The following is a 25,375-nucleotide window of genomic DNA, read 5'->3' on the forward strand; positions in this document are numbered from 1 at the left end:
ACGCCCCCTCCCATTTCCACCCCGCGTGCAAGCTACCATCAGCCCTCTCAGTCTACCAAAGGCGCTCCCTGTGGAGTGTCCCTATGTCCCTTCCCCCTGCCTCTACTATCCTCAGTCTGGTCATGACCGAATAGTCACAGAGACCTTTGAGAAATGTAAATATATATCACACCCTTGCCCAATTCCTCCAATGGCTTTCCATCAACTCAGACCCCAAATCCACACACTTGACCTTGGTTAACAGAGCCCACAGGGGCTCTTTCCTGCCCATCTCTGACTTCACATCTTGTCACTCTCTGTCTCACTCATTCTGTTCCCGCCACTCTAGCCTCCTAACTCCTGTTCCTCAAATACACCCATCTCATTCCTACCTAAGGCTTTTGTCCTTGCTGTTTTCACTCACTGCAATACTCTTTTCTAGCCATAATCCTTTCCTTCCTTCAGGTCTCTTCAGATGTCAGGTCCTCTTCAGAGAGGCTTTTTCTAACTCCATGTAAAATATCCCCTTACTGCAGTCACTGTCCAATTCTGTATCCTGCTTTTGTTTTCTTTACAGTAATTATCACTTCCCAATAACATGTATTTATGGTTTTAAAAGAATAATCCACCTACTAAAATGTAAGCTGCATAAATTTCTTATTCAGGGTTGTATCCCACTGTCTAAAATATTATCTGTATATAACGGATGCTCAAAAAATACTTGAGGGGTAAAATAATGAATAAATGGCCAATACAAGTCATCAGACTTCCATGACCTATAGAAAGTCCATTCCCTATTGGTTAGCAGTTGTCCTGGTGCTACTAAGAAAAGCAGAGAAAGCCCACTAATCACTCATCATTGAATGAATATCCCTGTACTAATTTAACAATAAATGTTAACATTTTTCATTCCAAAAAGTGAGGTTACTGCTTTTGTCTAGCCTCTATGAGATTCTCAGAATAAAAGATAGAATAACTGAAATAGAAGACAGTTTCACTTCATCCCTCCATACAAAGTTTGACCACAGCTAATGCCACAAACCAAGTCTGCTTGGTTAAAAAAATTTATTTCTCCTTAAGTCTCTCCTGAAGTCTCTGGGTGAAGAACTTGAGAGGAATAAAAGGGCCAAAATTTTAAGATCACTACCTAAATAAAGGACTGGGCTAACATTTAAAATGCACAGCTAAATTTTTCTGAAAAGTTTTGAAAAGTGACATTATGAAGCCTTAAAGCAAATTAAAAATATATATATTTTTAAGTTAGAATTTTTGCAGTAGTATCATCCTGGAAAACAATCAGGTCTACCAGTAGTAATAAGTTTTCCAAGGCTGGCTAGAGCTGTCTTAAAAAAAAAGAAAAAAAGAAAAAAAAGAGTATTTTGTTAACCCACGAGAGAGATGGCCCAGGGACTAATGAGCTCCATAAGCCACTCAGTGCCTGACCCTCAGCCAGTCACTTGTCTTCAGTGCTAAAAGGGAGAGGCCTATCAATTAGCTCCATGTAGTGGCTGTGAAGGGGGACTAAGAAACCTGATTGCAAGGCACTCTGAGAACACTAAGCGCTACAGAGAGAGGCTTGCTAATTGCCAGGTTGCCATCAGTCACCATCTAAGCATTGCCAATGCACTTGGCTCTTTTTAAGCTGCCTTCTCCCTCTTGGCTCTTCTGATGACTGTCACTCCTGATGACAAAGAGAAAAAGACAAGTGAAGATTCTTCTCACTTGCCTAGTCCTCTCACTCACTTCTCCCTTCCTGATCCACAGGAAACATGCTGGAGACGTGAACTAGCCTTTGCCTTCCTCTGTTGTTTCCAAAGCAACTTGCAGATCCCCTATGAAGGAAGAGACACTGTATCAACGGCCAGAGGCCTTTCTTTTCTTTCCTTTCCTCTCCAAGCACACAGAGACCATAATTAAAACCACATATTTGACAAAGATAATGGGAGAGGAGAAGATTAATATGAAGGACTTGAAAATACAGAATTCACTTAATTCTTATCAGTGATCTCCCTATTTCTTATTCTTTCATGAAATGCCCTCACTTAAGGGAAGAGGGAGATTAATTGATTTCTGATGTCCTCCCAAGCCAGAAATGGTTTTTCTCATTCACTGATAAGCATGGATTTAGAATTTTGCTTATCTATGAAGAACTATATAGCAGTTCACATTCTTTCCAAGCCACCAGCCATTTGGTAAGCATTTTAAAGACAAGCCTGACCTATGTTATCTTCCCAGAAATCTCTTGAAGCATCCAAGAATAGCCACGACACAAAAGCAATATAATCAATCACTCACTAAAGTACAGATTCAGTCACCATACATATGCATTTCAGAAAAATACAAATTTCCTATCTGTAAGCACCACAATTGTCCTTCCTATATGGGAGGACTTGCCTTTTCAAGTTAAATGCAAGCATCTCCAACAAAATCATTCCAAAGCTTAGCAGTTTGCTAGGAAAAAATACCTTTACCTCTTGGCTCAACTACTCCTCTGATTCAGTCACAGCACTTTTCAAATCCCAGATACTGATAACTCAGGGCAGGTTTGGGGATGATAAGACAAAGGAACTTAAACCAATGAAAAAATAAATAATACTTATTGAGAAAAGTGTTTGCATACAATAAATTATTCATGTACAAATGAAAATTTATATAACAATGAGACAAATTTAAAAAAAATAACATTAACAGATAACCCAAGTAATTGACACATAAATGTTTTTAGTGTAGGACAGGAGTCGGCAAACTACTGCCAGAGTTAAATCCAGCCCTTTTCACCTGTTTTATAAACAGAGTCATCTTAGAACACCGACAGACCCATTCATTTAGATACTATACATTTGTTTTCAGCTCTTTTGGTGCTACACACATATGGCTCACAAATTTGAAAATGTTTACTATCTGCCCCTTTACTTAAAAAGCACCAACCCCTGGTATAGAAGATAATAAGGTCACTGCAGACTGGAATAGTCTGGGAAGTTTCTGGAGAAGGAGGCATCTTAAAGAGAAACTATAATTGAACCAGAAAATAAGTGATAAGTGAATATTTTTTTTCCTCAGTAATCATTTATCTAGGGGCTAGAAATGTCCTTAGGATTGATAAAAGGATGAGATCTTCCCATGCTGAGAAAATCATTATTAGAGCAATGAAAATTCTCAGTGAATAGCAAAGCAGATGGACCAGAAAATAAATTGGGTTTCTTGGTTAATTCCCAATTCACACCCCAGTGATAACACACCAGAGGTTTGTCAGGGATGGTGGTGGAGATGGTGCTGGCCATGGTGTTTTCATAGCTATCTTGCTTCAAGGGAAACATATTTGGCATGTGACAAGTTTCAGCAAAATGGGAAGAATGCTAGGCTAGTGGTACCAGAAAATCTGGACACAAACCTTGCCTCTGCCCATTAGTGCATACATACATGCTCACCTGCAATAGAGATAATCATAGGGGCCAAGGTCAGAATGGGAATCAGTATCAAGATGGACTCAATGTTTGTTCAATACCCAGGATGTCAGCTGATATTCAGGTTGTGGTTAGTGCTTGTGACCTAAACAAGCCTCCGGGGTAGAATGTGTGATTCAATCATCACATCCTGTGCACTGTCTGCACCCTGATGCAGACCCAGCTTCAAGGGTCATAGATTCTTCTAAATGATCCATCCTGCTGTGGTGCAAGCTGCTTCTCACAGAAAGAAAGGTCCATTTTAGGCTACAACCTTATCATTTCATATACAAATAAAAGAACTGGACACTATCCTTTTCATGACTTACAATGGGGTCTCTCCTTGGGCCCTAATGACTTAAGATTCTGAACAAATACTTAAAACCAGTAGGATTTATGCCTTAAAACAGAATTACCATAAAAGATACATTTAAAATAAAAAGCATAATTTTATAAGGCAATAAAGTATTAAAAATCAATGTGAACCATATGACCCAGCAATCCCACTACTGGGCATATACCCAGAGAAAACCATAATTCAAAAAGACACATGCACTGCAATGTTCACTGCAGCACTATTTACAATAGCCAGGACGTGGAAGCAACCTAAATGTCCATTAACAGATGAATGGATAAAGAAGATGTGGTACATATATACAATGGAATATTACTCAGCCATAAAAAGGAACGAAATTAGGACATTTGTAGAGACATGGATGGACCTAGAGACTGTCATACAGAGTGAAGTAAGTCAGAAAGAGAAAAACAAATATCGTATAGTAATGTATATATGCAGAATCTAGAAAAATGGTACAGATCAACTGGTTTACAAGGCAGAAATAGAGACACAGATGTAGAGAACAAACATATGGACACCAAGCGGGGAAAGTGGGGGGGTGGGAGGCGTTGGGGTGGGATGAATTGGGAGATTGGGATTGCCATATATACATTACTAATAAGAAAAAAAGTATCAAATTATACACTTTAAATATATGCAGTTTATTGTATGTCAATTATATCTCAATAAAAGTTTTTTTAAAAAAATCAATGTGATGACTAAATTGAACATTTTCTACCGGTTTAAAGACTAGTTAAAGTCTATTGACTCACAAATTACACTGGCATCATTTATAGCCCTGAAGCCCTGAGAAACCACCTAGAATTGAGAGATGTCTTATCATATTCTGGTGACTGACTCTGAAGAACTTTGTCAATATCAAGATCCTGAGCAGGGCACTTATTTTAATTGAAAAACATCGGAAGGGCAGCTGCCCTTACCTGCTCTCATGCCCATTTTGATCTTGTTCTCAGGGGTCAAAAGCTCAACTGGTTTCCCTAACCAAGAGAAGCCTCTTTAATAAAACAAATGCCATGTGGCCACATGAGCCACCTTCTTTGCAAGTGACCGTTTAGTAGAGGGTCCAGTCTTAAATCGACCTCTCCAAGGTCCTTTTCAATTGGCAATGAACGTGAGCTGCTATCACTAACTACTTTACCATTTGCAGAACTCATCAACAAATGCATGTGAGTTTTGCTGGTTAAGGAATTGTGCATTCAAATAGAAGTGGGATGAGAACAGGGGCTGAAAGTGACTGGAATTTGTCCCAAACAATATAACAAATTTCAAAAAGCAAAGTTGCTAAAGCCCCCACTGTCTAAAACTCTGTCAGAAAGAAAACATCCAAATTCTAACTGTAGCTTCTGTTAACTTCTGGCACTCAATACGTGCCTGGCACCCAAAAGGATAAAGACCCATCATTCCCACACAATTTATTTGTGATCAGATTTACTGGAGTTGTGATTTATTTCTGAGTGTATATCTTATGTTTTTCTGTAGTTAGGGTTATTAAATTTCCTAGCATATAAAAATGTTTAAATAAAAAAAATTCTCTTTTTGACATTAAGACACACCTGCCTTGAATGTCAAAAACAGCTGAAATATTTTGACTATTAAAAAGCCTTTCTTAGAGCCAGCTTTTATATAAGTCCAGGATGGCTCCCATCTGGTCCTGAGTTTATTACTTATTTGTTATCTGTCAAACATTAGAACTTCTGCCTCACATGTTGTTCTGTTGCAAATGAGAGGCATCTCAGGTCAAGAAAAGACAGTATCAAATTCCTTTATTTGCTATACTACATTTAAATCAGATTTACATTTCTTCCATGATCCTTACATTTCTGTATCTAATCTTTTTTCGAATAAACTGCTAAGAGCAATAGCTGGATGAATAAAACTACAAAATACTAATTAGTCCAAGAATTTTAAGCAAGGTTAGCATCTCCTTGTATTTTATTTTTCTTTTTAAAAATAATAATTCGAAAGTTGCTTCTACTCCACTAAACTACATTATGGTAGTTACAAAAATCTGAAAGAGGATCAGAATTCTGAAAGAGGGCTTGATGATCTGTGTGCCTCGACTAAGTACTCCTGAAATCAAAAGCATCTGAGATGAGTGGATTTTTGGTGAGGTATCGGAAAAGTGTGGGGACAAGACGTTCTCCCAAAGGAAAGAATTAGACCCGGGAGAGACACTTGAACCAAGGATAATGAAGTACTTTCAGAAGGGAGGAACGATCTTTGAAGAGACTGTCCCCTCGCTAATAGTACCTCTTCATTCCCACTTCCGATTCTGGGCTTTAACACTAGGACCCTGTGGTAAGAAGTACTTTTTCTATAGTCTCTGGGCCTGGAACGAGGTGGATCACAAGCAGCAGTCGGGGAATCTTAGCCCAGGGAACGTTGAGAGACCTGATCATAGGAGCCCTGGGGAAGGACCAGGACATCACTGTAGCAGCCAGTCAACAGCCAAAGACAGGACCAGACTATGGAGGATAGGGAAACCTGTACACTTGAGGAGGGAGCTGCTCCCAAAGGCAGGCTCCCAGAGGCTGAGTGCACCGATCCCATCCACCCACCCTGTCCTGAGCAAACACAGCCTACCATGACTTTGAGGAACACCACATTTACACATGGGGGTGGGTTGTTTTACAAAGTACTCCATTGCTTAGCAATGTATAAACTAGGTTGTAGAATTTCTAGATTAAACTCTAAAGTAAACCCTAAATATACTAAGAATTATTTACGCAGACACTAAAGGCCCTTAAGTCATAAAAGAATTAAGGGGAAGCCTATAATTTATTTCATACGTTCTCTTTCTTCATGCTGCTTCTCTACACATACTTTAATTAGCTTCATATGTCAACATGCTACTAGTTTATACAGGTTCCATGGCACAAAATCTAAAAGATAATATATAAAAAGTCCATGTGGACGGTAAAAGCGACACTGATCCCTGTCTCGCAATGTACCTCCTACCATTTTTCTTTCACTCTCTATGTCAACCACAAAATCTAAAGAAAGACCCAGTCTAGTAGTTGCTGGCTGTTATTTCAGATGCTTTAGCCTACAGTCTACAATCATCTACAATAAATCAGTTTCCTTTGAAGGAACATTTTCTTCCTTCTGTGGATGCCAGGATAGCTGCCATTTGATTCACATGCAGGGCCTCCTGCGTTATTCTCCTCAGTCTGGTCACATTGCAAAAGACTACTGTATGATCCCTCATATTTGTCCTCTGTTTTTCACAGTAATTTATTTGGGCCTCTCTCAGAATCAAATTCCTGAAAAGTATGTTACATTTTAAAATTAAGAATACACATAGTCTTGGTATAAATTAGAGGTAAATAAAAGTTGATTTTCTAACATTTCCTATATTGGTATCCTCTTCCATCATAATTTTAAAAACTTTGTGAAATATCATTCTCCATTGTTATAGGAAATCATTTGAAATATTTTTAAATGTGATTTTTTTTTTAAGAAAATGTTTACATTAGTTTAGGTGCTCAGGAGAGAATATCCTAAATTCCAATGATCTTTAACTATCATTGGTACCAACTCTGAAAAGGCATTTCCTTCTCAAATGATAATACCTCGTAGATAATACTACATTTTTAAAAAGTAATAGGAGTTGTCAATTTCTGTTGGGTTTCTCTTTGAATATCTGATAGCACACTGGGGTTCTGTCAGGTCTTTCTAGAGCCTTATGTCCTAACGGATTCAGTAATTGTGTGTCTTATACATGTATCTGTTTCCTAGACTTAATATTCGTTTAATCCAATACTTGGACATTAGTCTGAGGCTTGGACAGTCTTCTATAAACACCTCTATCGCCAGGACAAGCAACCCCAAAAGTTTGGACAACCATGAGGAAACAAAGAAACACCATGCAGGGAAAGGAGCAGGAAAAAAACCCACAAGACCAAATAAATGAAGAGGAAATAGGAAAAATGCCTGAAAAAGAATTCAGAGTAATGATAGTAAAAATGATACAAAATCTCAATAACAAAATAGAGAAAGTACAAGAAACAGTTCATAAGAACTCAGAAAAACAAACAGCAATGGATAACAAAATAACTGAAATTAAAAATACTCTAGATGCTATAACCAGCAGAATGACTGAGGCAGAAGAACAAATAAGTGAGTTGGAAGATAGAATGGGGGAAATAAACGACACAGAGCAGGAAAAAGAAAAAAGAATAAAAGATTAGAAGACAGTCTTAGAAACCTCAGTGATAACGTTAAGCGTACCAACATTCGAATTATAGGCATCCCAGAAGAAGAAGAAAAGAAAGGGTCTGAGAAAATATTTGAAGAGGTTCTAGTGGAAAACTTCCCCAACATGGGAAAGGAAATAATTCACCAAGTCCAAGAAGCATAGAGAGTCCCATACAGAATAAACCCAAGGAGAAATACACCAAGACACATATTAATCAAACTAACGACAATTAAACACAAAGAAAAAATATTAAAAGCAGCAAGAGAAAAGCAACAAACAACATATAAGGGAAAACCCATCAGGATAACAGCTGACCTTTCTACAGAAACTCTGCAGGCCAGAAGGGAATGGCAGGATATCCTGAAAGTCCTGAAAGAGAGAAACCTACAGCCAAGAATACTCTACCCAGCAAGAATCTCATTCAGATTTGAGGGAGAAATCAAAAGCTTTACAGACAAGCAAAAGTTAAGAGAATTCAGCACCACCAAACCAGCCTTACAGCAAGTGCTAAAGGAACTTCTCTAAGTAGGACACACAAGAAAAGGAAAACACCTACAAATACAAACCCAAAACAATTCAGAAAATGGTAATTGGAACACACATGTCATTAATCACCTTAAATGTAAATGGATTAAATGCTCCAACCAAAAGACACAGACTGGCTGAATGGATACAAAAACAAGACCCTTCTATATGCTGCCTACAAGAAACGCACTTCAGACCAAGGGATACATATAGACTGAAAGTAAAGGAATGGAAAAAGATATTCCATGCAAATGGAAGTCAAAAGAAAGCTGGAGTAGCAATACTCATATCAGACAAATTAGACTTGAAAGTAAAGACTATTACAAGAGACAAGGAAGGACACTACATAATGATCAAGGGATCCATTCAAGAAGAACATATCACAATGGTAAATATCTATGCCCCCAATATAGGAGCGCCTCAATACATAAGGCAAATGCTAACAGCTATAAAAGGGGACATCAACAGTAACACAATAACAGTGGGAGACTTGAACACCCCACTTACATCAATGGACAGATCATCCAAACAGAAAATAAATAAAGACATACAAGCTTTAAATGACACATTAGACCATCTCGACTTAATTGACATTTATAGGACATTCCATCCAAAAATGACAGACTACATATTCTTCTCAAGTGCACACGGAACATTTTCCAGGATAGATCACATCTTGGGTCACAAATCAAACCTCGGCAAATTCAAGAAAATTGAAATCATATCAAGCATCTTCTCAGACCACAACGCCATGAGACTAGATATCAATTACAGGAAAAAAACTGCAAAAAATACAAACTCATGGAGGCTAAACAATTCACTGTTAAACAACCAAGAAATCACTAAAGAAATCAAAGAGGAAATCCAAAAATATCTAGAAACAAATGACAACGAAAACACAACAACCCAAAACCTATGGGACGCAGCAAAAGCAGTTCTAAGAGGGAAGTTTATAGCAATACAGTCCTACCTTAAGAAACAAGAAAATTATCGAATAAACAACCTAACCTTACACCTAAAACAACTAGAGAAAGAAGAACAAAGAAACCCCAAAGGGAGCAGAAGGAAAGAAATCATAAAGATCAGAGCAGAAATAAATGAAAAAGAAAGGAAAGAAACCATAAGAAAAATAAATATAACTAAAAGCTGGTTCTTTGAGAAGATTAACAAAATTGATAAACCATTAGCCAGACTTATCAAGAAAAAAAGGGAGAAGATGCAAATCAACAGAATTAGAAATGAAAAAGGAGAAGTCACAACGGACACCTCAGAAATACAAAAGATCATGAGAGACTACTACAAGCAACTATATGCCAATCAATTGGTTAACCTGGAAGAAATGGATACATTCTTAGAAAAATACAATCTTCCAAGACTGAACCAGGAAGAAATAGAAACCATGAACAGACCAATCACAAGTACAGAAATTGAGGCAGTGATTAAAAATCTCCCAACACACAAAAGCCCAGGACCAGATGGGTTCAGGGGCGAATTCTATCAAACATTTCAAGAAGAGTTAACACCTATCCTTCTCAAACTCTTCCAAAATATTGCAGAAGGCGGAACACTCCCAAACTCATTCTACGAGGCTACCATCACCCTGATACCAAAACCTGGCAAAGATGTCACAAAAAAAGAAAACTACAGACCAATATCACTGATGAATATAGATGCAAAAATCCTCAACAAAATACTAGCTAACAGACTCCAACAGCACATGAAAAAAATCATACACCATGAGCAAGTGGGGTTTATCCCTGGGATGCAAGGATTCTTCAATATATGCAACTCAATCAATGTGATACATCATATCAACAAATTGAAGGATAAAAACCATATGATCATTTCAATAGATGCAGAAAAAGCTTTTGACAAAGTTCAACATCCATTTATGATAAAAGCTCTCCAGAAAATGGGCATAGAAGGAAATTACCTCAACATAATAAAAGCCATATATGAAAAACCAAAAGCCAACATCGTTCTCAATGGGGAAAAACTGGAAGAATTCCCTCTAAGAACAGGAACAAGACAAGGGTGTCCACTCTCACCACTATTATTCAACATAGTTTTGGAAGTTTTAGCCACAGCAATCAGAAAAGAAAAAGAAATAAAAGGAATACAAATTGGAAAAGAAGTCAAATTGTCACTCTTTGCAGATGACATGATATTATATATAGAAAACCCTAAAGACTCTACCAGAAAACTGCTAGCACTAATTGATGAGTTTAGTAAAGTAGCAGGATACAAAATTAATGCACAGAAATCTCTTGCATTCCTATACGCTAACAACGGAAGAGCAGAAAGAGAAATTAAGGAAACTCTCCCATTCACCATTGCAACAAAAAGAATAAAATACCTAGGAATAAACCTGCCTAAGGAGGCAAAAGATCTGTATGCAGAAAACTTTAAGACATTGATGAAAGAAATCAAAGACGACACAAACAGATGGAGGGACATACCATGTTCCTGGATTGGAAGAATCAACATCGTGAAAATGACTGTACTACCCAAAGCAATTTACAGATTCAATGCAATCCCTATCAAATTACCAATGGCATTTTTCACAGAACTAGAGCAAGAAATCTTACGATTTGTATGGAAACGCAAAAGACCCCGAATAGCCAATGCAATCTTGAGAAGGAAAAATGGAGTTGGTGGAATCAGGCTTCCTGACTTCAAACTATACTACAAGGCCATAGTGATCAAGACAGTATGGTACTGGCACAAAAATAGAAAGGAAGATCAATGGAATAGAATAGAGAACTCAGAAGTAAGCCCAAACACATATGGGCACCTTATCTTTGACAAAGGAGGCACGAGTATACAATGGAAAAAAGACAGCCTCTTCAATAAGTGGTGCTGGGAACATTGGACAGAAACATGTAAAAGAATGAAATGAGAACACTTCCTAACACCATACACAAAAATAAACTCCAAATGGATTAAAGACCTACATGGAAGGCCAGACACTATAAAACTCCTAGAGGAACACATAGGCAAAACACTATGACATCCATCAAAGCGAGATCCTTTTGGACCCACCTCCTAGAATCATGGAAATAAAATCAAGAATAAACAAATGGGACCTCATGAAACTTAAAAGCTTTTACACAGTGAAAGAAACCATAAACAAGACTAAAAGGCAACCCTCAGAATGGGAAAAAATAATTGCCTATGAAACAATGGACAAAGGATTAACCTCCAAAATATACAAGCAGCTCATGAAGCTGAATACCAAAAAAGCAAATAACCCAATCCACAAATGGGCAGAAGACCTAAATAGACATTTCTCCAAAGAAGACATACAGATGGCCAACACACACATGAAAAGATGCTCAACATCACTAATCATCAGAGAAATGCAAGTCAAAGCCACAATGAGGTATCACCTCACACCAGTCAGAATGGCCATCATCACAAAATCTGGAAATCACAAATGTTGGAGAGGGTGTGGAGAAAAGGGAACTCTCTTGCACTGTTGGTGGGAATGTAAGTTGGTACAGCCACTATGGAAAACAATTTGGAGGTTCCTTAAAAAACTACAAATAGAACTACCATATGATCCAGTAATCCCACTACTGGGCATATACCCAAAGAAAACCATAATCCCAAAAGAAACTTGTACCATCATGTTTATTGCAGCACTATTTACAATAGCCAGGACATGGAAGCAACCTAAATGCCCATCAACAAATGAATGGATACAGAAGATGTGGCATATATATACAATGGAATATTACTCAGCTATAAAAAGGGATGAGATGGAGCTATATGTAATGAGGTGGATAGAACTACAATCTGTCATACAGAGTGAAGTCAGAAAGAGAAAGACAAATATTGTATGCTAACTCACATATACAGAATCTAAAAATGGTACTGATGAACTCAGTGACAAGAACAAGGATGCAGATATAGAGAATGGACTGGAGAACTCGAGGTATGGGAGGGGGCGGGGGGTGAAGGGGAAACTGAGACGAAGCGAGAGAGTAGCACAGACATATATATACTACCAACTGTAAAATAGTCAGTGGGAAGTTGTATAACAAAGGGAGTCCAACTCGAGGATGGAAGATGCCTTAGAGGACTGGGGCAGGGAGGGTGGGGGGGACTCGAGGGGGGGGGGAGTCAAGGAAGGGAGGGAATACGGGGATATGTGTATAAAACTAGATGATTGAACCTGGTGTAACCCCCCCAAAAAATAATAATAAAAATAAATAAATAAATAAATTTAAAAAAAAAGAAAAAAAAAAGTAATAGGGCTGTTCATACTTTTGTGCTCCCTTTCAAATGCTGTGCTCACAAATTGGATGGCGAGTACAGCTCAGCAATGCTTATGGGGTGCCACGGAGAGCATGGCAGAGCGAAGAGCCTGTGCTCACTGGGTGATGAGTGTAACCCATTCATGCTTCCCTTGGGGTCCTCTTGATCACTATATGGAACCAACTCAATCGCACTACATTTCTCTATCTGTTCTTGACTACAGACCCCTTCATTCTGGGACTTGGTAACTTTGCATGGGTATACGACAGACACATGCTTTTATTTATCCTTGGGCTCGGAATGTTCAGGGCTGAAAGGAACCACACTTACCAATGAAGAAACAGAGGCCTTTGTATCTGACCAGACAGAAATCCATAAGCATTCATTACATTCCTCTTGGTTATTTTTAAATATGTACATTGTTGGGGAAAACTAGTGCCTTTATGTTCATTACATATAATTTTATGTAAAGAATAAAAAAAAAACATTACGGGGATTGCACATTCTCTCTCAAAATATATATAAGCTAGCACTGCCCAGACTAGTATGTGAACCCCATTACATGCATACTAGATGTGATATAAGCCTCAAAGATTTATACACAAGACTGTATGTTACTTAAATTTAATAGCTATCTGATGAAATTTTATTAACTAGAACACAATGAGGTAGAATAACCCACAATACACCTGTAATAAAAGATCCAATAGAGTGTCAAGTTGTAGTTTTAGGGAACTTTGTATCAAAAATAAAAGGGGCACACCTCTTTTGTGTATACATTACACAGACACAAACTTTCTCTGGTTAAAGAGTTATGGATTTGCAGAACTGAGCAGAACCTTCCACATTACCTTTGACAATCCTCTTTTTTAGTCAAGGCATTTAAGGTTCAGGTTAGGGTAGCATCCTGGTCCAACAGCTCATTAGGCCAAGTCCTAGTTCTTGTAATTCCTATTCAGTGTTTGTTCTAGCATATTCACAGCGACTCCTTTAATTTCTTGATTATTAATAAGAGTCCAAAGTCATGGCTGACTATGTCTCAGCTTTCTAAAAATGACTTAGTTATGTTTTGCTTATTTTCCACACAATGATAGCTTTTAAAATATAATTTAGGAAAGTTTCAAATCACTTAGAAATTTATTGCCTTAAACTGTCTTACTTTGTCAAAGAATATAATTATTTGCTTATATTACATTTATTATTTATATTGTATGTATACTTAGGCAATATAGATATTGCCTATATTGCATTTATATTTGCCTACTTTACATTTTGAGCATATAGGTAACTACCAATTATTAAGAGGCACCAATTTTAATTTTTATTGTGTTATAAGCTATGCACTTTCCTCAAGCTACAGTAAAGAAACAAACTGCACATTTAGACTCATAAATGAAAAATGCCTAAACCCCACTGTAGGAAAAGTTTGAAACAGAATGAAGAGGAGGACAGCATGGTTCAGATGCCTCTCATCCATCAGGGAAGTAGTGTGACCTCCAGCAGGAAATGGAGATCAAAGTGTAACTGTGCTTCAATGGGAGTCTCCACAATTTTACAAGTATCAACTAAGCCAAGTTTTCATAATTTATGGTTTTTTGATATCCTTATTTCAATAGTATTCACATTTAATTTACTTAATTTAATCCCCAAGTTGAATATTACACAGTATTTTCCACTACTTCCTATGAGACTGTTTTCCTTAGAAAGGAACAAGAAAAGGAAAGATTGTTTCATCTTTATTTTACAAAAATGTTTTGACTCTATTCTGGATTTAAAAAAAAAAAAAGAGTAGAGAGCCATTTCTATAGGACAAGAAAACATTAATTTCTCTTATAGTTCCATCTCACATTTTCCCCAGATATTCCTCCATATTGCTTCTCATTCAAATACCTATGATTCTAGTTGATATTACTACGCAGCAAAACTTTGTGCTGAGAGTCCCATCATTTCTGGTGACAAATTCTGCCAAGGACAGGTAACAAAAATGCTGCTATTTTTATGGCTATTACAAATCAAAAACATTTTTTAAAATATGCCCTAGTGATAGAATTATTAACATACCAGTATAGCTATAAAAAGGCAACACTGTAAAATATGAATAATTGATACCACAGTCCCTAATAATGGAGTACCTTTTAAATTCAATAATTCTATTAATAAGTTTAATAAGTAGTATAGCTATGCTTCCTGTTGCATTTCTATTTCACCTATTTTCTCTCATTAGAAATAAGATTTCTCATCATGTAGCAGAGTCTCAAACAAGAATTCTTATGCATGAGGGGTCACAGAAGAATGTTTTAAATCCCTTCACTTTGAGAGACTCCATGTTGCCTTAGATATTTTTCCTATGAGCTCTACTCTCTTTGATATTTTCTCTGATAGGTTTTCATTTTTCCCTTAATCCAGTCTCCATGTATTTAGGTTCTCCAACATGACTTTCCCCCATCAATTTACTTTCCATATCCATTTGTCTGTTTTATTCCAATACACCCACACCACTTGTGTAGCACCCATCTGTCCTCTGAAAACTCTATTGAACTATACATAAAAGCTTTTTTCCCCCTTTTCTTTAATTATATAAATCATGGTGATTTAGAGAAAACTGTAATCCACAAGCACTATTTCTCTGGTGGAGTCCATTTTTTTCCCCCAAATATGACTCTAGCAGCAACCAACCCTTAACGGATTTAACTAATTTCTTCTGTCAGTAGCATCCAGATTCTACTCAGGTTGTGCAACATAATTAGACTTGCTATCCATGGAAAAATTTTTTTGCACAAGTTACTCCTCGTGAGCACCACAACGGTAATTTCCATGCAAATAACAACTGAAGGGTACCACCACTCACTTTAAGCATCCTGAAAAGCACTACTCTGTGTCTGCTTTTGTGCAATAGTTACTGAATTTTTCTTTTTTCTTCCAGAGCAATTCTAACCCTAGAAGAGCCATATATTTACAACCTGATAAGGCAGAAATGACTTGCAAAACATAAAGTCAGAAAATGTAGAAAGGAGAAAGAGCGACACAATAAATAAATACCTCCACAGCAACACAGGAAAAGCACAGGAGGGAAATCTACATGTCGGAAAGAACCCCCCCACCCCCACCCAAAGCCCCCAATCTCTGCCCAGCACGCTGGCAATATGCATAAGCACACAGGTGAGGGAGATTTTCCGAGATGTGACGCTGGACCTGGGCTATGTTGCCATGGAAGTGAGGGGCTCGATTTCGTCAGCTCCTGTGTACCCTCCTTGGCACTTCTGGCAATGGTGACCGCTTCTTTCCTTTGTTCAGAAAATGCTCTGGAAATGGCCCTGCCTCCCAAGCACTGAGAGACTGCATTGTTGAGGCTACACTGCAACCAAATTACTCGACAAGGAGATTTTTTCATTTCCCTTCCTAAAATTAGACTCATGTGTGTGTGCTAGCACAACAGAAATAGAAACACTTGCTGAAAAGGGCCCAGTCAGTGGTGATCCAAGTTGCCAGTGCCTTTCAAACAGATTTGCTGAACCCAGAGCACAGGGCAGGCATAGCACACTAGGCACCTACACTGCTTCTGGAAACTGGCTCTAAAATTAAAATGGTGGTCTCAAGAGGTGGGGGGTTTGTTCTGGAGACGGTCACTGGGGCACAAAGGACACACAGTGCTTTTCAAGCCGATGTTGGTGCCAGAGGACTAGAAGAAAAAAACAAATTTCCCAGTAAGACTTGTAACAAATGTACTTAATTGACTTTGGATTTGCAGCAAACTGCTTATTCCTGTCTCTAGCCCTCTCCATAATGCAAAATCCAAACTCAACACAAGATAGGTGAAAATAGCTTTAGAAATATTAGTTTTTATGTTATGGTTGTATCTAAAAAGCAACTGATGTCTTCAAAGGATAGTATTATTTATAATAATCATCAGATAGGTATTCCTCATCATCCACTTTAAGATATTTTCTCCTTGAACAGACTGCTTTGCACACATAGCACATAAACATATTGGCTAGGTCTGGGTCAAAAAACCTTTGTAACTAACCATCAAGAAAAGGACAATGGAATGAGTAGAGAGATCCAAGCAAGGTTTTCAGATGAAGGCTAAAATATCAGCTGTCACTGGGATATACCTTGAAAACCACGACTGTATCTCTGTTTCCCTACTCACCTATCTCCAAATCATCTGAATAGAAAGACCCTTTCTGACCACATTCTTTCAAGTATGAATTTTTCATGAAGATACGGGTCTGTGTGCTTGTACAATAAAACTTTATGATTCTGAAGTATTTGGGAAAAGGAGGGAGAAGAAGGCTCTAAAATGCATTTTTCTTTCATTTATGATGGATACCATGGCTTGCAGAACAGTATTTCCCTTAAAGCAGGAAGAGAAAATAAACGTCTAACAAATCTTAGATGGCTAAGCAGATCCAATGTTAATTTTTAAGAAAAGTGTAAAAAAAAGAATTCAACAATAAGATAAAAATAGATTTAGCAGCTTAATTCCAGTGAATTAAGTTAATGGTATGAAATAATTAAAGGAGGCACTGTGTGTACACTAGAAAGAACGTTGAATAGGCCTATGTCTTAGCCTGAGTCTGTCTGTAAATTAGTTGTCTGACCAGGACTATACTCCCAAACTTTGTGAACCTTAGATGCTTTTTCTAAAGGAGGGGAGTGTCCAATCTGATACGTAAGGTTCTAATCAGATTTGAAAATTAATGACTTGTGTCATAATTGTCAAACAAAGAGCAAGCTTGTGTTTATGTGTAAACATACATGAGATGATATGCTGCTTTTAAATTTGACATAAAATTCCTTACAACTACAACTTTACACTTTCTCAGGTCTTTTATTTATAAATGCTTACTTACGACATTGTGAGTGACTCTACCTCATTGGATTTGAAAGTTAAAATTTCAAAGATAGCAGCTACATTTATTTAAGTAACATACAATCTTCATTTAGGGTTCATATCGTATTAAATATGTACATAGTGGAGCTGACAGACCAGTCTGAGCAGTTTTACGATTACGTGTATATATTATGAGAGGGTAGATGCAATTGTTTGAAATATTTTTAGACATGATCTGTAAAAAAATGTTCATGTTAGTTTATGTATTCAAGGAAGAATATCCCAGGTCCAGGATATCTTTAGTGATCACTTATACCAACTTTCAAAAAAGCATTTTCAGGGTTTACGCTTGTTGTTTCTTCTTTTTTAAATGCCTGAATGATGATCCATTATATGTTTATACCACATTTTCATTATCTATTCATCTGTTGATGTACATTTAAAGTTGCTTCCATACCTTGGCTACGGTTAATAGTGCTGCAATAGACATAGGAGTGCTAACATCTCTTTGAGATCCTGATTTCAATTCTTTTGGGTGAATATCTGGAAGTGGGATTGCTGGATCAAATGGTAATATTATGGCAAGAGAAATAAGCCAGTCACAAAAGGACAAATACCACATGATTCCACTTATATATGAGGTGTCTAACAGTCAAACTCACAGAAGCAAAGAACAGAATGGTGGTTGCCAGGGGCTGGGAGAGGAGGAGGGAGAGATAGGGAGTCACTAATCAACACGTATAAAATTTCCATTATGCAAGAGGAGTACATTCTGGAGATCTAAAGTACAACATCATGCCTATAGATAACAATACTGTATTATGCACTTAAAAATCTATTAGGAGGGTAGACCTCATGTTGTCTTCCTCACAAAACAAAATAAAAAGGTATTTTCTTTTCAAATAATACCTAGGTAAATAACACTGCATTTTCTGAAATTAATGAGACAGTTCTTACTTTAGGATACATTTGGGATATTGCATTTACTAACTGGACTTACAGAGTAGCTCAGCGACTCTTGGAGGATACTGTAAAGGCCGCGGCAGAGCAAAGAGCTCTGTGCTTACTAGGTGGTGACCTGCCACAGCACCCATACTGACATTTCATCCATGCCTCCTGGGAGCTCCTCTTCACCACCAGATAGAACCAAACTCAGTCTTCACTGCATTTTTCTATTTTCTAAAAAACCGTTCATTCTAGGACCTAGTAACTTTGCACGGGTATAAGACTGGACCTAAGCTTTAATTATACTTAGGCCTATGAAATACAAGAGCTGGGAGGAAACTTGTCATTTACATATCAAGGAATGGAAGCCTTTGCACCTAACCAGAGGAAAACCCACAAACACTGATGACATTCATCCTGTTTATCGTTTATCTTTAAATATGTATTTCTAGGGTAAAGTTGTGACTTTCTGTTTATTATAAACAATTTTATGTAAGTAATAAAAGTAAACATGATGGAGATTTCTTCAGGAAAAGGTTTTATGTAATTAGTCTAAATACTAAACTAACAGCAAAGGACCTCGCTACAGCCACAAATGGTATCTGATACACTTGGAATTCCAATTGCCAACTATATTCTTATTCCTGTTTATCCAAAGACAAGTGGGCATATTTTTATAAACTTGGGAGTAAAAAAAACAGTACCTTCTAATCAAGGCACAGTGAACAGGCTCTTATAATTGGAAATCAAGTGTTCAGATATTGATACTAATTTATGCAAGGGTGTCAGCCTGTCGCAATGAACTGACCTTGCAAATCAGCTCACATCATGCAGTCAGAATCGTTTCTGCAGGGAAATCTCACAATTATTTGTTTTAGTACCAATAAACATCTAAGAATAAGTTACATATGCCTTTGTGTTAGTCAGCCAAAGTCTCAGACTTCCACAAGGATTCACTTGACATCATTCCCACTGCTCTGAGGTCCATTTACTGTTTTCCATCCTCAGATCTCACCTACTGTCCATGTTCATTTCAGTTGAGTTTATACAAGTAGTTGCAAATGGTGCTTCTATCATACCTATCTATCTTAGCTATGAATGAAGGCAACATTCTCAAATATAGAAATTTAACAGAAATAATGTTTTTGAATTGAGATAGATCTATTATATTAGTTGCATACGTCCAATTGCGTATTTCAAACAGTAGATTTTCTTTGCATTAAAGTACTTTGGACACATAAAAAGCTGTTTAATTCTAAAACATTGTTTTTCCATTTTAACATCACTGAAATCAGCAAGAATCTGACATGGTATAACTGACAACATCTTTTTACTTTCTGAATAGTACGTATGATAATGGTGCCTCCCACATCAATAACACGTTAGGTTCAGTAAAACATGGTCTTTCTTAGACATTTCTTGAGGAGAAAAGCAAAAACAACAAGTCTTTTTTGATAAAAAAATAGCAATGCATTTAAAATCATAGGAATATGGAAAGTTGTTTAACCTCTTCTACTTTTAACTGTGCAAGCATTTAAATACGCACACACAGATCAACTATAGTTGAGGACTCTTCTGATTTCCCTTCAAGATCTCTAACACTCACTTTCACAGATTTTTTAAAAAATCAATCATAATTATTTTCCCATTTTTTTGTGCCTCTTTTTCAATAAGACAGCACACATACACACATTCAATATTCAGTATGAGTTTCAGTTCCCACTCAGAACCAAGAAACATCTCTCTTTTTTTTCCTCTTTCTTATCACTTACATTCCCAGGTGCCTCAGAGATGGTATAACCATATATAACATACACTAATTACATCTTTTAGGTTTCTTGGGACAGAGAAGTTAGATGTTGTCAGTTAAGGGTATTAGCACATTCATACTCTGAATCCAACATAAAAGGGAAAATGGCAAAGAAATTTAAAAAATGAAAAGTGTAGAAGAGCCCAGGAAAAAACTTTACCGGTAATATTTTATTTCATAATGAAAATAACCCTTTCTGTCATCATGAGCATTGACGTATGCATAGTTTGAGAAGGGTGAGAAATAGACTCATTTCATTTAATCTCATGACTTCCAGCTGGGTGACTGGCCAGTGGAAGAAAGAGAGAAGCACTCCCACATGCAGTACCTGACAGCCCAAATCATCACCAGTGAGCAAAACTAGTTTAAAAACACAAGGTTAAAAAGACCTAAAATATCTTTCCAAAGCCTTTGCGTTAATTAGGTCTTTGTATTAATGTTTACATATCTTCTCCTGAATTAGAAACAGTCTTTGTCTTGACATTTAAACGATTTACTAGCTGTGTGAGGTTTAATTTTCTCTTAGTCGCTTATGAAATAGAAATAGTCACCAGAATGTAGAAAGAACACCAGTGACTAAATGCTGAGACAACTCCTCTTTATGAAATATTAAAACACATTACTGTTTACCTGTCTATCAAGGAAACCGAGCTAGAATCAGTAGATTTGTTCAACTCGTCAATAAAATATTCCCAAGAACCACGACCTCAACCAACATCATTGTCACCAACATATCAGCCCATGGAAAATGTTTAAGTAAAATATACGGCAAGGCATTAAATCCCAGAAAAAGTGCCATTTTACATTCATCAGGGAAACAAAATTAAGCCCCAAAGTAAAAACTGTCAATTACTGTCATTGCTTTGTTGCACTGAAAGAGTTCAATTATATCACAAACAATTTTAGAAAGTACTCATTTAATGAAAATATGAAATCTTCAAACTACCTGCAGCTTTCCCTAGCTCATAAATTAGCACATTTTCCATTTAAATCAGAGTCCCTTCCCTATATTCACCAACAACATGCAGGATGGATGTGAGCAGTACCATCAAAGCACTTTCTACTTCTCAGTTTCTCTTTCTTCTTCCTTTCAAAATGAGTTTACATTCTTATTTTAGACATCTGTACCCTTCACTATCACACTTAAGAATCTGGACAATGTGATGGTCATTATGGAAAGTAATCACGCTCTATATTGATGAATGGCTATTCACAAAATGATTTCTATCATTTAAAGGAGAAAATGTAATTGAGACTTTCAATTCCAAATAAAATGCTACAGCTCAAATGACACTGACTAGCTATGAGCTTCTGGAAGTCACCCACCTGGGGCAGCATGCGATTTTCTTCTTCCAGCTGTCTTACTCTTGCCTCCAGCTGCCTAACATAGGACAAGGTTGATTCTAAAATTGAAAAGAAAGAACTCACATTATACACACAGGTCTTGTTTGGTACACTGTCAGGATATTTCTGCCTCCATTTATTCAATTCAAGTAGTGACCACTCAATCTGATATTCAGACAAAAAGATTTCTCCCCAGAAAAAAGAATAACAGAAGCCATTAAAACTATAAGCAGTTTGAACAATTGCACAATGTTAAGGAAAATCAGAGAAATTTATAGGTAGTAAGATTGTAGGCATCTGCACACCATGCAGCCTTCAGAACACTAGACACTTTGAAGATAGTTATTCCCTCTTTTCCACTTATTTTGTGCATTTTGAGCTTTCCCACACATAAGACTTTTTGTAATATTCATTATAACAAAGATAAATTACAAGGTCTTCCTAAAAAAATAGAAAATAAGAAAATATTTCAAATATCCAGCTCCCTTCATTTTCCCAGTAAACTTCTCAAGTCTTAAGAGCAATGTTTTGTTCTTCTCACACATCTATAGATACCATGACTATAACTAGAGAACAGCTACAAAAGGGCTAAATAATGTTACTATGAATTTTGACTTTGATATTGGCTGAGCATGACAGAGAGTCAAGTTTGTCCCTATTAGGTAAACCGGGGCAGGCTTGAAATTCATTTTCACTTCTTCAACAAGCTCAGGTGTGTGCTGACAGCTCAGGATCAGCATCATGCTTAGGGTCTGTTCCATAGCGAAACTCTAGGTTTTCTAGTTTTACATTATGAAAAGGTTCACACGTGAAGCAAAGTGGAGTTTCATTTTAAGGAATTATCTGACAGTAACTCTTCTTCAGTTAAATTGAAAATAATCAAGAGTGCAGCATCACATTGCGACACAGTTGTAATTCATTCATTACCCAAGAACAAACATATTTCAGGTCTAGTGAAATGTACATGACCAAAGAATCCCTCCAGAGCATATTTCCACAGTTAATACTGAAGAACAGATCCCCCTCAGTGCATATTCGTCAGCCTCAAAAACACAAAAGAGCAAGAAGCAAGGCCAAGACGGTAGTGCATTTAAGAGAAAAGTATTTGGAGCCCAAATAATCTGTAGTTAGGATGGATATGTATGCAAATTAGTACCCTGACCTGAAATTTATCATGAAAACGCTATAATTTTTAAACGTAAATTGGTTATATGAACCCAATTCCATTTTGTGACCTCCAAAGCAACAAGGTAACATTTTATTTTCTTAAAATACATGAGAAATTTCAGTCCCTAATTCACAAATGTAAAAATTAAACTCACCCCTAACCAGTTTACAGCATGCCTGTTTTCACAAATGTTTGCAGAAAGTCCCCATCACTAACATTAATATAACCATCCACTGATCTCACAGCACTGGTGACGACTTGAGCATTTCTCAACAAGACAGAAACACAAGGTAAAGGAAACTGAAGAGATTTGCTAGAAATATGCTCTCATTTTTTTAGCTCAATGAAATGTTAAGTATTTGCTTTATGGACTCTTCAAAAGGGAAAAAAAAAGTATCTGGCATAAATGAATAACAAACATTGATTTCATGAATCCACTTTACTCTAGCAAATGAATAAGTGATTTGCTGATCATCAAAACGTGAATGTAGATTGCCTGATTTACACAGTTTTGCAAGCTCACCTCTCTGCTCTCAAAAGACAACCACTTGATAAGGGCCATTCAAGTGAAAAGTTGCTCAGAAATAGTTTCTATTTAAACCATGAACAAATAAAATTCTTTTCTCCTTTGTTCACAATTCACACTTTATCTTTATTGTCCCTATACTGCACTATCCTTAAGGCTGTGATACTGAAAGCAGCTAAAATGACTCTATATAGAGTGATTTAGGTGACATTTGAAAAATGCCACTGACTGGATTTTAATTCAGTAACTATCTTCAGTCACTTTAATCTATTTCTCTTCTTTATCTTTGCAGTTTACATATTTAATGGTTTCACTAAGTTTCTACTTACATTACAGAAGTCATATCATGTCAGTTCCAAAAAAGGGTAAATTCTTGAATTTGGAAACCATTCCTTAACTCCAATTTTTAATGTCAAGTTATAGCAGATGAAGTCCCAATCTTTGTTTCAAAGCATTCACTGCAAATATGGGCAGGGACAGGAAATGACAGGGAATATTTTTAGACAGGTAAAGTAGTAAAACAAATTAGCTCTATGGTAAAGGCAAAGGTAAGGGAAATTTTGAGTTCATTTGTTCCACAAATATTTATTGTGTCACTGACGTGTGTCACGCACTACTAGGGTCGGGATGAAGAGAAGGCCAGTTATTGCAAGTCTTGTTTCTCAGAAATGCAAGTTCCATTTTAGGATTACACGTCCAAGGGCTGTGTTCCAGCCTCACGCTCTGTTGCAAATATTACTTAACAATGAACGGATACGATGAATGAAGAAACTCCTCCCGTGTGTGTTGGGGGATGGGGGGAAAGGGCGGGGTGGGGGGGACAGGAAGAATAGCTAATCTGCATGAATAAAGAAGAGAATTCATGCTGTTCATTATTTAAGTCATCAAGGAACTGATTATATACTCCTTTTGTATGGGAGTGGGTAAGGCAAACTTTTTTCTGGAATATACTGGAAGATCATCACTGGGTCCCCAAGTCCCTATATGAAGAGCCATTGAAGAAACATCCAATCCTTCAATTGTGACATGAGAGAAAAATAAACATTTGTTTTGTTAAACCCTGATGATTTCAAGATTTGTTATTGCATCATAGGTTAGCCAAGCCTGACTATAAGTGCGTAACCAATACAGGGACAGAAAATATGTAAACATTTTAATAAAACATAATCGGATAAAGCGTAAGAAATTCCACTTAAAAAAAAAAAAAAAACCACAATCCACATCCCAGTCCTAGTTGATCATTAGAAAAAAAAAAGATAAAATCTTGTGTGTAAGAAAGAAAAGGAGCCCCTTGTGCGCTGGAACGTATTTGACCACGTCTGCTGTAATCCTTTGCCCAGGCTCCTTTTCTTTCCTTACTCAAGGACCTTTCAGAGTGGTGTCAACTATAAGATAAGCTGGTCTTCCATTACACCCAGGGAGTGTGGAGTACAGCTGTGCTCCCAAGCACATGACAAAAATCGGTGTTTTTATTATGAAGTGATACACACACACATGTGCACGCACACTCACACACAAGTGCATTAGAAGGTCCTGTCATTTGAACTGATCATTACATTTATACCCATGGCTCACAGCTGTTAAAACAGATTCCAGAATGGCATTTTGGCTTTCAGAACTCTGAGAAAGAGGTTCCAAAACAGCATCAAGGCTCCCTGCAGAAAACAGTCAAATACTAGGCTGTCCTCTATGTAGTGCAGAAAACAGTCAAATACTAGGCTATACTCTACATAGACATACACTATATTAAAGAAGGATCCTATCTTCAAGAAGTGTATAACTAGTTAAGGGGAAATAAGGAGGAAAAAAATAAAGCAATAAGGTAATATGAAATTCAGGGCTAATGTACTTCCTGTGAAACAGTACAGAAGGATCAATATTGGCTGTAGGAGAAACTGGACTAATGGATCAAAAGAAGCTTGAGAGATCAGAGAGATGCCATTGGAGCCATAGGATGGACAAAAATGATCCTGTTGTAAACAGGG

General features: G+C 37.0%; 1 protein-coding gene across 3 annotated transcripts in view; it reads right to left on the minus strand.

The window, feature by feature from the left end:
- The window catches only part of CCDC85A (coiled-coil domain containing 85A), a 202,635-nt gene that overhangs the window by 26,572 nt on the left and 150,688 nt on the right, over positions 1-25,375 (minus strand). For all 3 annotated transcript variants that reach the window (XM_057740444.1, XM_057740443.1, XM_057740442.1), the window contains exon 3: positions 21,679-21,755. In XM_057740444.1, coding sequence (XP_057596427.1) covers positions 21,679-21,755 — 77 coding nt within the window. The remainder of the gene's footprint in view (positions 1-21,678; positions 21,756-25,375) is intronic.

The sequence above is a fragment of the Hippopotamus amphibius genome, chromosome 7 (assembly GCF_030028045.1).
Source record: "Hippopotamus amphibius kiboko isolate mHipAmp2 chromosome 7, mHipAmp2.hap2, whole genome shotgun sequence".
Taxonomy (NCBI): Eukaryota; Metazoa; Chordata; class Mammalia; order Artiodactyla; family Hippopotamidae; genus Hippopotamus; species Hippopotamus amphibius.